We start from the raw sequence: 13,220 nt of genomic DNA on the forward strand, positions 1-13,220 counted from the left end.
CCACTTTATAGTTATTCGCCACAGCCCGGGGGAATCTGGGGACCGCCGCCTGGGAGAGAACGGCCCCGAGCCGACGCCAGATTTCCCGCGGCTCAGGAGACCGGTGCCGCCTCGGAGAGCGCGCGAAGGTGCCGCCCGCCGCCCGACCCGCCCGAGGAACGGACATCCCCTGCCCAGGCCCGCAAGGACGACCATGAACACTGCCGCAGCTCAGCTGACCCTGCCTCTCCCAGGTGGCTGGGGGTCGCCAACCAAGGGGGCAGCGGGCGGAGGATGAACCCCGGAGCAAGGGAAAGCAACAGCGCGCGCCTTCACCCTACCGCCAACAATTCGAAGTCTCCCAAAGGAACCTGATCGGCGGGGCTGCCGTGGTACGACCGGCCGCTAAGGCCACCCTGCGGGTGTCTCGACCTCGGCTGACTGCCGCCGGCCCGCTGGGAACCGCGCGCCTGCAACAGGAGAAGGTAGGATCCCGGGCGCCCCGGCGCCCACCGCGGGACTAACCGCGCTTGCGCCCCGCCCTCCCTCCCTTCGGGACTCCGCCCGCGCCTGCGCAGTTCCGGGGTTTCGCGCAGCCGGCGTCTGAGAGGCCGGAAGTGCCCCTTGGCGGGCGGGGGAAGGTGGTAGGCATCCGCTGCTCCCCAGTTACCGGACGCGGGGGAGGCGAGTAATTTGCCTAACTAAAAGGGAAAGATAACTGAGCGACCCCCTGCAACGGGTCTACGCATGCGTCCGCTGGGCCGGTTGGGCCGGCAAGGGAAAGCCGAGTGGGCCCCATTGGGGGAAAGGGGTCAGTCACTTCCCGGAAGAGGCGGGGCCGCGCGGGCCCGGCGCCGGGTTCGAAACGCTTCCTGGTGTTCCCGGGCCCGGCGGCTGAACTCGGGGCGCTAGTCTTTGCTTGGGTAAAGAAAGAGGACTTTTCTTTTTTTTTCTTTTGAGAAAATTCAGGAATTTGGAGGCACAATAGTTAGGATTCAGGCCAAACTGGTAAATGACGAAGGGGCTTCTTCCAGAGCCAAGGAGGAAGGGTTGTCCGGGTAAGTCCGGCGGGACGTGGAGAGACTGCGCCGCTCGGGCCCTCCCGCTGGTTCCTTTGACCATCAGGGTTAGGGGTAAGCTCTTTGTTCGCTGCTCCTCTGAAAACGCCTTCAATGACTCCCTTTGAATAAAGTAGGAAGTCCGAACCGAGCCGCCAGGCCGCGACCTGGCCCCTGTTTTCCACTCTCGCGGGCCCTGCGGCTTACCCCGCCCCGGGAAAGCTGCTCGTTTCCCGGCCGCTCGCGCTTAGCCGAAGCTGCTGGGTCCCGTTGTGCGTCCCCCGGGCAGGCGATGGGGATAATTCCCACGCCTCGCTCAAATCCGACCCGGCGAGCCCTCCCTGATCCCCATAGGCACATTTGAGTGTTCCCTTTTCCGTGTTAACCTTGCATTTTGGATATAGTTCTGTTATAGTAATTACCTTAAGGGATTGTAGTTGTTTTTTTACGATCGTTCCTTCCCCCCCCCCGCGGTAAACTAAAGTGTAAACTCCCTAAATAAACGTCAGAATTAATGAAGTCTTACTTCCTTGGCTTAGGTTTCAGCGCCCTTCTCAACCCCACGCTACCCCTTCAGTCTTTACGCAACCCTTCCCATGAATATACTGACCTAGCAAGTAACCTACGTTTCATACTCCAAAATGTTCTCTTCTGTGTGGGGAAAATAATGCATTGACTGCCACCTCACCCCACCTCCAAATAAATTGATGTTGAAATTCTGGCCTCCAGTAATGGAATTCTTTCCATCAAAGTCACTTTTTATTTCTAAAAGTAATCACATATATATTATATTCCTACTGTGGCCCTTGCCATGGATCTACGAAAAATATGACATAGTCAAAATAGACCAAAACATCTGGCCTTGTTGTAACCAATGGGAAACACAGTTGGGAGGTCCCTACTTGCATGTCACTTGCTTCAGGTACCGTTCCTTGATTCCTAACTGGGGGACCTTTTTTCCTAAATACAACTATAGCTTGCTTTCTTATCTCTTACGCCCTTTTTATCTGCAGTCTCGCCTACCCTACTAAGGTCTTTAAATGCAGAGCTGGATCTTCTTCCATTATTGTATCTCCAGCACCTATAAAGCATTCCTGTTAAACAGTAGACATTTAATAAGTATTTATTGATAAGCGTGAATTATGCCTCAATGTTTAGGCTAAATTCATATGAAAATAAAATTGAAAAAATAATTTTAAAGAACAGCATTAGTTACTGAGATTATGTGGTAAATCCCTTAAAATATAATCTTGCATTGAAATAGTTTTCACCATTTACCAATCTTTATATGAATATATACTCATCTAAATGGAAATTGGGAAATTTAAGCATTTTCTGCTTTTCCAAAGTAAATTTTCTAATGTTTTTCCTAAAGCTGAACTAAATTGGAAAACTTGCTTTAATAAAGTGTGTATTTTTGCATCATTTAAGCCCCTGACCACTTTATGTTCTTTAAATTTGATTCATTAGTGAAATTAACAAGGTTCTGTGTTTTTCTCACCTCATTCAGTTTTATAATTAACCAATAAAAGCTTATTAGCTTTTAAGGAAGTTTTAGGAACTTAAATTGATTTATGGGCACCATATGGTTACATCAAAGGACTTGTTTTTGTTTTAACTGGAAGTGGATTCTTAAGTCCTTTAAGATGGACATTTATGTTCTTTCTATTATACCAAGCAATACTTTCTGAAATAGAGTGATTTTTTTTTTAATTCCATGCTACCAGTTGGTCATGAGATTCAAATATTAGATACTAGATTACAGATATTAGAATCTTGTAATTCATCTGGTTTAATACCTGTCATTTTGTAGAAAGGTTGAATGTCTTCCCAAGGTCAATCAGTGGTATACTCAAACCCCAAATCCTAGGCTTTCTATCTGAAGTCCATTGCTTATAAAGTTGTTAGCTATGTGTTCTGACTTTGTTGATTCAAATAAGTAAGCTAAATAAATTGAAGCCATTAATAGATTTATAAAGTTATTTGCTATATTGTTCTTACGTCATTGGTTCATGTAAGTAGGTTTGTGTGACAGCTAATTCTTAAAAACTTATGAAGATGTTAGACTTCTTTTGATATATATATGTTGATTGTATGAACAGATTGACATCAATATAATTATTCATTATAAAAGATTTGAGTGGGAACTCACCAAATCCCACACCAAAAAAATTTAAAATTTTACCATAGTAAAAAAAATAAAAAGCAAGATGAAATTATACATAGTTCTTGGTGTGGTATTTTTAATTTTTATTTATTTATTTTTACAGAAATGGGGTCTTACCATTTTGCCAGGCTGTTCTCAAACTCCTGGCCTTAGATGATCCGCCTGCCTCGGCCTCCCAAAGTGCTAGGATTGTAGGCATGAGCTACCATGCCCAGCCGGTGTAGTATTTTTAAATTTTACTTAATGCTGAGCCATTTTCAAATAACCTCATCACATTATGACCTCATGCAAGAACCATCTGTTCTATCTTTCAGTGTAGTTGTACTTTAATATCTTAGAAGCTATTGCATTCTGTCCTGTTTTGGAATGTTTTATGCTTTTACAGCCTTAACCATTGCTTCTTAATATCACTTCCGAGGAATAGCTGGTGCAAAGAACATGTGATAAGGAATGGAAAACAACTGATGATGGAAACAGAGATTTGGGGTTAATTGCATTCTTAAAATATTATGATGTTCTTTCTAATAAAATGTACATTTCACATAATTTTCCTCTTTCAGAAGTAACCATGGTTAATCATTCTTTAAACCAGGTTCGTTTCCAACAAAAGAAATGAAATAATAACTAAATTCTAACCATAGTAATCATGTAATATTAAAGATATTATTTATGGGATTAGTTGAAAGCCCTCTTTATCTTGCTTAGGGGTTTCCAATAATCAAATCAGTGCTGGACTTTTTTTTTTTTTTAAGGCATGGCTGCCCCCCCGTTAATAATATATTTAATTAAAAGCTTTACAAAATGATCCTAATATACTTGAAATACTTAGAGGGCTGCAGTTTATAAAATCAAGAGTCTACCTTGTTGCTGTTTCATTTTTTTTTTTACCATAACCCTCAGAAAGAATACAATTGACATCACAGTCCTATATATAAATGTGTGTTTACGTGTGCCATCGTAAACATCACTGCACTAGGTGGCAATCTTCACTACTATTCATTTGTATATGTGTAGTCAACCAACGAAAGGAATCATTAGAAACAGGGTAGGAATGTTGAAACTTAGAACTGGAAGTTGCCAGAGAAAATACGTGCCCTGGCCAACTCCACAGGACTGGTTCTAGGCAATCTGAAGGAAACCACAAAATGTGAATCTCTCTTCCCTCAAAAAGCTATACTGAAGTAGTATTTAATATTCAAGTACTTGTAAATTTGCAGAACAGTACTTTTTAATTTGACCCATGAATTCTGTTTAAATTTGTCACTTAATATTTAGCCAAGAAGCAAACCATCTAAAAAGATTTCTAATTTATTTCTCCAACTCCTAATAAATAGGGTCACATATTTTTTAACTTTTTTCTAATTTGAAAAGTATACAGGTATGTGGTATTTTAAAAATGAAACAACACAAAGGGATATGTTTTGAAAAGTGGTTCTTGCCATCCCTGAACTATAATCATCCCTAACATATTCATACCTGTTTTCATTTTAAAACTTGCATCCGTTTTTTTATTAGTACCTGTATTTCTATCCTACTGATTTATTTGTGATATCATCTAATTTAGTTTCAATATTGCATAATTTACTTAATTAGTCCTCCATGGAGACCTGGCTCTTCTCAATGTCTTACTATTGTAAACAATGTTACAGTGAATATTGTTGTATATAAATCCATACACACCACATAACATATCTTAAATTCCTGGAAGAGATATTGCTAAACCAGAAGATAACCCGCATTTAAAATTTTGACTGCTAGGGTCAGGGTCACATTTAAATGAAATTAGAACAAAGGAATTGCCTAATTTTCTTTGATAGCAATCTATTCCAGTATGCACCGTGAGTCACAAAGGAAAGCAAAACTGTCAAGAACTTTCTTCTCGGACTTTTGGTTTAATGTGTTCTGATGGGTTAATAATTTGTCTCATTTCTCTTCATAATAATGACCTTAAGGATATATGTACCCCACTCTTTCCAGAATTAACCACAACTTTTCACAGTAACTGAATCAATGCCACAATGGTACATTCAACCAGTGGGGCTTCAGGATGTGAAATAGACAATATTAGTTCTGGGTCACTGTTACTACCAAACACTTTCTTGACCCTTTAAGTCTGTATATTTTTATCTGTAAAGTGACATCCATAGATGTCACTGTACACTTCATAGAAGTGAGTACACAGAATAATACTCATGGCAGGGCTGGGTGCGGTGGCTCATGCCTATAGTCCCAGCACTTTGGGAGGCTGAGGCAGGCAGATCACTTGAACCTGGGAGGCAGAGGTTGCAGTGAGCCGATATCTCGCCTCTGCACTCCAGCCAGGGTGACAGAGCAAGACCCTGTCTCAAAAAAAAAAAAGGAATAATACTTATGGCACCACTGGCCACACTGTAAAATTCAGGTTCAGAAAAACAGGATAAGTCACAGACAGCAACCCTTCCAGCATTTATTTTCTTTGCATCCATATGCAATTTGAGAAAATTTACTTTTAGAAAGAACTCTGTTAAAGGTACAGACAATACAGTACTTTTTATTCAGAAGGTTTCTGCATAAAGGTGATAGTCTTTTGACTTAATATATTCTTGTCTCCTACGTTGTGTTTTTGGAATGAATTAAGATCATTATTTAGAGGATAATAATCTGGGTTATATTTGTGTCGTCAGATTGAATTTTCATTGCACATGCTACATAATGTCAATTATTATAACCAAATAATAACAAAGGGAAAGAAAACCAAATATGGATGTATAATAAGGAAAAGCTGGCCTATAGAAAATACCAAACCAGGTAACAGTAGCAAAGTTTAAGCCAATTTTGTTTTTAAAATGTCATGTACGTGGAAAAACATTTAACTTTAGTTTTCTTTGGGTGGTGGTTAAAAGTTATAAGTGATTAAAAGTTGTTTTCTTTTTCTACAGTGAACATGATGTGACCTTGCAATTTAAAAAGCCAACGCCCTTTTAAGAAAGGTATGTCTATCAGTATTCCTCCAACTTCATTTTCTCTCGTTTCTTCCTCCCTCACTTTTCTAAGTTTTTCTTCATTAACCTCATTTTTCTTTAGCTTGTTTGCATGCTTCCTTGCTTTTGTTTTTTTGTTTTTCCTGGGTATGATAGAGAATTAGTCCCACTCTCCAAGTATGTAAATCAAGGAGTGAATTTTCAAGTAGACAAAAATGATTTACAGCATCCCTGCGTTCTCTACCCATCTCTGCATTTGTTAGCTCTTATTTTTAGCTGGGAAAAAGCCAGTTACCACCATTTTAACGTTTCAGGTGTTCTTGATTCATTTTGAAAAGCTGACTGATTAAAGAAATAAGGATAATCCTCCATGAATTATCCTGAACTGACTTATAATATATTGTTTGAATCCCTGTTATGAGCTTCTGTTTCTTTAACAATATTTTGTAAATTGTGTTTCACATAACAGCAGATAATCACCAGAATGGGAGTGAATGACTTGTGGCAAATTTTGGAGCCTGTTAAGCAACACATTCCCTTGCGTAATCTTGGTGGGAAAACCATTGCAGTTGATCTGAGTCTCTGGGTGTGTGAGGCACAGACAGTCAAAAAAATGATGGGCAGCGTCGTGAAGCCCCACCTCAGGTATAGTGAAAGTTCTTAAAGTATCAATGTATGATGTATAAATAGTTTTGGTGTCTTGATTTTGTTTTACCTTTTTTTTCTTTTGTTGTTGTTATTCTTTTACATTTTGAGGTTTCAAGATCTGTTTAACATGTCTAGATTCACCATCTTTATATTAAGGACTCAGATTTGTATCTCATACCCTTTGAGCTCCAGACTCACATATCTATCTCCTACTTAACGTATCCGCTAGGATGCTTCAGATACTAAAAGCCAGAGATTTGGGAGACATTTTCTCCCTATTCTACTTCTCTCCACATCAGTAAGTCTTGCTAGTTCTACCTCCAAAATATACTTTGTGTTCACAAACTTATCTCAGTGGCCAGAGGCACCCAACCACCTTAGTCTATGCCGACCTCATCTCTCATCTGTACTCCTGAAGTGCCATCTTCACTAGTTTCTTGCTCTTGGCCACCCCTACCTCAAACCATTTTCCACATAGCAATTAGAATAATCATAAATCTTTGTTGCTTAAAAATATTCAGTGGTTTGGCTGGGCGCAGTGGCTCACGCCTGTAATCCCAGCACTTTGGGAAGCCGAGGTGGGTGGATCACGAGGTCAGGAGTTTGAGACCAGCCTGGCCAAGCTGGAGAAACCCCATCTCTACTAAAAATAAAAAAAAATTAGCTGGATGTGGTGGCGGGTGCCTGTAATCCCAGCTACGTGGGATGCTGAGGCAGGAGAATGTCTTGAACCTGGGAGGCGGAGGTTGCAGTGAGCCGAGATCACGCCACTGCACTCTAGCCTGGGCAACAGAGTGAGACTCCGTCTCAAAAAAAAAAAAAAAAAAAAATCAGTGTTTTTGGCCAGGCACAGTGGCTCACACTTGTATTCCTAGCATTTTGTGAGGCTGAGATGGGCGGATTATTTGAGCTCAGGAGTTCAAGACCAGCCTGGGCAACATGGTGAAACTCCATCTCTACAAAAAATACAGAAAGTTAGCCGGGCATGGTGTCACACACCTGTAGTCCCAGCTACCTGGGGACTGAGGCAAGAAGATCGCTTGAGCCAGGAGGTTGAGGCTGCACTGAGATGAGATCATGCCACTGCACTCCAACCTGGGTGACAGAGTGAGACTCTTGTCAAAGAAAAAAAAAAAAGTGGTCTTCCACTCTAATTAAAACCTTAAGTAAAATGTTATTACATTAAAGTTTTCGATACTAGTCTAATGTTCTTGCCTTTATGTTATACTATTTTGACTTTTCCTATGAGTGTATGATGATTAATATATTACTAATTTATATATTTCAGGAACTTATTTTTTCGTATCTCATATTTAACACAAATGGATGTAAAACTGGTGTTTGTTATGGAAGGGGAACCACCAAAGCTGAAAGCTGATGTCATAAGCAAGAGGAATCAGACTCGGTATGGGTCTTCGGGAAAATCGTGGTCTCAGAAAACAGGGAGATCACATTTTAAATCAGTCTTAAGAGAGGTGAGCATTCAGATTTGATTCAGTAATTCTGATTTGATTTAAAGGGTACATTTTACTCTTAATAGTTTGTCATCTTTTATACTTATTAATTTTATTGTGACTAGCCAGCCAGTGTGCATAGAGAAAAGAGCTTATTTTTTAGAGTGAAATTGACCTGAGTTTCATTCCTGGCACTGGCATGTAGAAACTCTGAGACATTGAGCAAAATTTGTAACCTGTCTCTACCTTGTATGCTATCTTGTGAAATGACAACAGTAATACTCAGCCCGGATGAGATAAAAATAAGAGAAAGTATATCCAAAGCAACTAGTACATAGTAGGAACTTGATCATATTACCTTTTATAATACCTTCAGGACTTAAAGAATTCCCAGAATACATGAGATCTCATTAATTCACACTTCACTTATTCAGAATTCATGATAGTTCATATACAGAATACATATTTGGCTTCCCTTAGGGCTTGTAATTTTAAAAACTAATTATTGTTACATTACAATGTATTCTTTGTATGTTACTTTAATATTGCTATATTTTATATTTGTATAAAACTTAAGAAAGAAATCGCCTATAATGTATAATTAAAACAATAGGAAGGTTTGTTTTTTTTGTCTGTGTGTTTTTGTTTTTTGTTTTTTGTTTTTTGTTTTTTTTTTTGAGAAGTAGTCTCGCTCTGTCGCCAGGCTGGCGTGCAGTGGCGCGATCTTGGCTCACTGCAGGCTCCACCTCCCGGGTTCTCGCCCTTCTCCTGCCTCAGCCTCCCGAGTAGCTGGGACTACAGGCACCCACCACCACACCCAGCTAATTTTTTTGTGTGTTTTTTAGTAGAAACCATGTTAGCCAGGATGTTTCACCATGTTAGCCAGGATGGTCTCCATATCCTGACTTTGTAATCCACCCGCCTCAACCTCCCAAAGTGCTGGGATTACAGGCGTGCGCCACAGCGCCCAGCCTTTTGTGTCTGTTTTCAAGTGTGTGTAAAGAGTTGTAGTGGTACACATGATTTTTAACCTGGCCTTTTCACTTAATGCTTCATGTTGTCATATCTCCCTTTTGTCACACTCTAATCGAAATCATAACTTGTAGTGGTTGTACAACATGTATGAAGCTATGAATCATACACCCAATTGTATATGTTATTTACTTTTTTAGTTTTTCTCTACTATACATGAAAGTGTGATGAACATTTTTTGTGTATATAATGTTTTCTTGTGATTTGAAATTTTAGATAAAATTACCCAATGTTGGATTGATGGGTGAAAGTTTTGAAATGATTTTATTGCTCTTGCTGGTTAATTTCTGCTAATACAGATGTCAGAGAAGCAGTGTCAGTGCATTCACAAGAACATTGGATGTTAGGAGGCTTGTCTTTGTAATATTTTGTGTGCAACAACAAAGATATTTAATATGCATTTGTCTTTTAATAGTAACGTTAAACATTTCACCTATTTTTAGTCCCCCTTTGGGTAATGGCTATCATGTCCTTCACCCACTACCTCTTGAGGTTTTAATTTTTCTTTTGTGCAAGTTCTTTGTGTTTTAAGGATATAAGCTTTTATCATATTTGAATTTTTCTTTTTAATTTTAGTTAAAAAAAATTATGCCATTTTTCTCCTCTTCTGAAATTTTATTTTCTACGCTTACGTTTAAAAATAGTTTTCAATTAGTGAATATTCCACCTTAATGACTATCAGCAGTTGAAGAAAGTATCTGTGCTGAGTCAATCAGTTCCTGGAAATATTCATGGTCCTCAATCTTAGAGTGTTAAAGAACCAGCATAAAACAAAAAAAGAGATGTCCGTGTCTTCTTAAGAAAATTGCTCCATTCCTGTTTCTTTATTGCTGCAGTAATTACAGTGTTCTTAGGCATTTTGTGTCAGTTCAGTATTGCCTATTCGTCATTTTTATATTTCTGTACTCTTCAGTTACTAGGCCCTGCTTCCTCCTAATCCACTGCCATCTTTTAGGTATTAGCATGAAAAGCACAAATTAGTCCTCCTCCAGTACCACTTCCACCCCACATGGTAGAGACATAGAGTGGGAAAAATTGCAACAGCCTTATAGGAAACTCTGTGCTGGTTCTTTGAAAAAATTTGAAGTGGCAAATAGTATAAGAAGTTGAAATAACTGTATTATGAAAGGCTACTTTTTACCTAGGGGTAAGGTGGAAGCAACACTGTCACAAAACTCTCTCTCTAAATTCACGGGGCCAGCATCCTGAAAAGCAATGTTTTTCAACATAGTACTTTGACTTTTTGAACCTCGTCCACCTTGGTGGATAGAGGTATTTATTATGTAATGTGGCGTGGAAGTCAAAGCAAGAGATAATATTTATTCTATCAGCCTCTAGAAACTACAAGTAAGTAGCCTTTTCTCTCCACCATACTCAGTAGTCCCTGATAGAGAATGATACATGACAAAAAGGAATGGTGTATGACAAGAAAGAATGAACTAGGCTATAAGGCTACTAGACTACTAGCTACCCAGCTGGGTTAAAATCATAAACCAAAGGAAACTCACAGCAAATTATTTGTACATCAGCATAATGATGTAATCATTCTGCACAAACATTTGATTTCCTAGGAGAACACTGACAGCTGACTCCTCCACAGTTTCCCACAATATGAGAGTTTCATTGTACAGGGAAGGCAAGATGAGAAAAAGATGCAAACATTAAAATTCAAGCCAAAACTGTATGATAGCATCTTCTTTGAAAGTATGCATATTGGGTTGACCATCATGTGAGAAAAATTATTAAAGTTTTGTAGATGTAAATTTTTTTTTTTTTTTTTTGAGACGGAAGTCTCGCTCTGTCACCCAGGCTGTAGTGCACTGGTGCGATCTCGGCACACTGCAACCTCCACCTCCTGGGTTCAAGTGATTCTCCTGCCTCAGCCTCCCAAGTAGCTGGAATTACAGGCAGGCACCACCATGCCCAGCTAATTTTTTTATTTTTAGTACATGTTGGCCAGGATGGTCTCAATCTCTTGACCTCGTGATCTGCCCGCCTCAGCCTCCCAAAGTGCTGGGATTACAGGCGTGAGCCACCGCGCCCAGCTCTTTGTAGATGTAAATCTTAATGTGATTAATTATTATTTAAAGATATTTTCAGAATCTGACGATAATAGCAATGAAATGTGAATATGGATTACTTTGTAATTTACATTAAAATCTTAATTTTTTATTACAGAAAAATTTAAATCAACACAAAAGTAACCCATTACCAATCTTAAACCGTTATCTTGGCTCATCTTGTTTCATTTATTCCCATACCCACACATCATTTTGAAGCAAATCCTAGACATAATATTGTATCATTCCCAGTATTTAATCTTTTCTAAAAGATGATTCCTAAAAAATAAAAAGAAACATAACCACAATGTAATTTTTATTAGCACACCTAAAAGTTTGGCAGTTCATTCCTTAAAGCCCTCAAATATTCAGTCATTATTCAAATTTCCAAGTGTTTCTTAAATATCGTAATTTTTAAAACACCAAAATAGCTACTATTAATATTTGTAATACAGAAGTACGTTTAATAGTAAACAAATGAGCAGTGAAGACATTCTCTAACATCTTGCTTTTGGTTTTCAGTGCCTCGATATGCTCGAATGCTTAGGAATCCCCTGGGTTCAGGCTGCCGGGGAAGCTGAAGCCATGTGTGCTTATCTCAATGCTGGTGGTCATGTCGATGGCTGCCTCACCAATGATGGCGATACTTTCCTTTATGGGGCCCAGACTGTTTACAGGAATTTCACTATGAATACAAAGGTGTTTATTTTCTTTCTGTTTTTCAGCATTTGTTTACGAACTTTTTTAAAGGGCTGATTAAATACTAGATATAAAATGCCTACTGTAATGCCTTGCACATAGCAATTGCTAAATAAAATGTTTACTATTATTAAAAATCATTGCCATGTAGTTCATTGTCTTCAAAATATAGATTTATCTCATAAGAACTTGACTTGTTTGTTTCACATGGTTTGATTCTAAATCAGTTTCAAAAATACATCATGAATTGCGTATGAAAATGTGTTGCTTTGATCCTGAATTTCCAGTTTAGTATTTCATCCTCAGAAATACCTCCAAATATGCAAAGAGAGAGATATAAAGATGTTCACTGTAGCATTGTTAATAATTACAAGAATTTGGCAAGCAACCCAAGTGTTCATTGATAGGGACATGGTTAAATACTTCACACTTACTGGTTCCCAGTTGGAGAGATACCACCGGGAGACATTTTGGTTGTAACAGTTCAGGCTTGGGCAAAGGAGACTATAGATATGTGGTGGCTTGGTGCCAACCAAACTAAACCTTCTGCCAGACATTTCTGTTATCCCTCCCAAAATGCTAATATTAGCACCCCCATTGAGAAACACTGTTTCAGAGTCCATATGATGTAATACAGTACGGTCATTGTAAAGGCTATTATTGACATAAAAGATATCCAGACATATTAATGTTGGAAAATGTCTCAAAATAGTATTTTTATATAATCCTACTTTTACTTAATGTAATTAACAATAAATATTCATATATATGTGTCAAAGAAAATGGTTTTTTGGAATAATATGTACCAAGCTATTAATGATAGTTTAGGCAGTGCAATTACAGGGAATGTTTACTTTCTATAATATATATATGTTACAGTGTTTTGTAAGATGGAAATCTGTATTTTTTAGACACCAGAAAGCAATAAAATGGAAAAAAATTGGCTAACATAGTTATTTTTAAGCCATTTTTGAAACTACAACTTTATTTCCATATATTGAAATGTCAGATTCTATAAAGATTCTGCTGATCAGGATAGTTTTCTTATATAAATTTTTAATAATTAAACTTTTTTTCTTTTTTGAGACGTAGTCTCACTGTATCACCCAGGCTGAAATGCAGTGCTGTGATCTCGGCTCACTGCAACCTCCTCCTCCCGGGTT

The 13,220-nt window shown here is 38.8% G+C and overlaps 2 protein-coding genes across 5 annotated transcripts in view; one reads left to right on the forward strand and one right to left on the reverse strand.

The window, feature by feature from the left end:
- SMC6 (structural maintenance of chromosomes 6) overlaps nucleotides 1-3,196 on the reverse strand; it is an 89,883-nt gene extending 86,687 nt beyond the window's left edge. Inside the window, exon 1 of the mRNA XM_025354290.1 lies at nucleotides 321-3,196. The gene's annotated coding sequence lies outside the window, so the exon portion shown is untranslated. The remainder of the gene's footprint in view (nucleotides 1-320) is intronic.
- The window catches only part of GEN1 (GEN1, Holliday junction 5' flap endonuclease), a 32,963-nt gene continuing 20,296 nt past the window's right edge, over nucleotides 554-13,220 (forward strand). The window contains exons 1-4 of one of the 4 annotated variants that reach the window (XM_025354292.1): nucleotides 554-663; nucleotides 6,634-6,809; nucleotides 8,101-8,287; nucleotides 11,881-12,057. In XM_025354292.1, the coding sequence (XP_025210077.1) occupies nucleotides 6,649-6,809; nucleotides 8,101-8,287; nucleotides 11,881-12,057 (525 nt within the window). In that variant the 5' untranslated portion in view covers nucleotides 554-663; nucleotides 6,634-6,648. Of the gene's footprint in view, nucleotides 664-835; nucleotides 1,038-6,633; nucleotides 6,810-8,100; nucleotides 8,288-11,880; nucleotides 12,058-13,220 lie in introns of those variants that run through there. The other 3 variants (XM_025354291.1, XM_025354293.1, XM_025354294.1) reach the window with 3 other exon arrangements.

This window comes from Theropithecus gelada, chromosome 13, assembly GCF_003255815.1.
Source record: "Theropithecus gelada isolate Dixy chromosome 13, Tgel_1.0, whole genome shotgun sequence".
In the NCBI taxonomy this organism is placed as follows: Eukaryota; Metazoa; Chordata; class Mammalia; order Primates; family Cercopithecidae; genus Theropithecus; species Theropithecus gelada.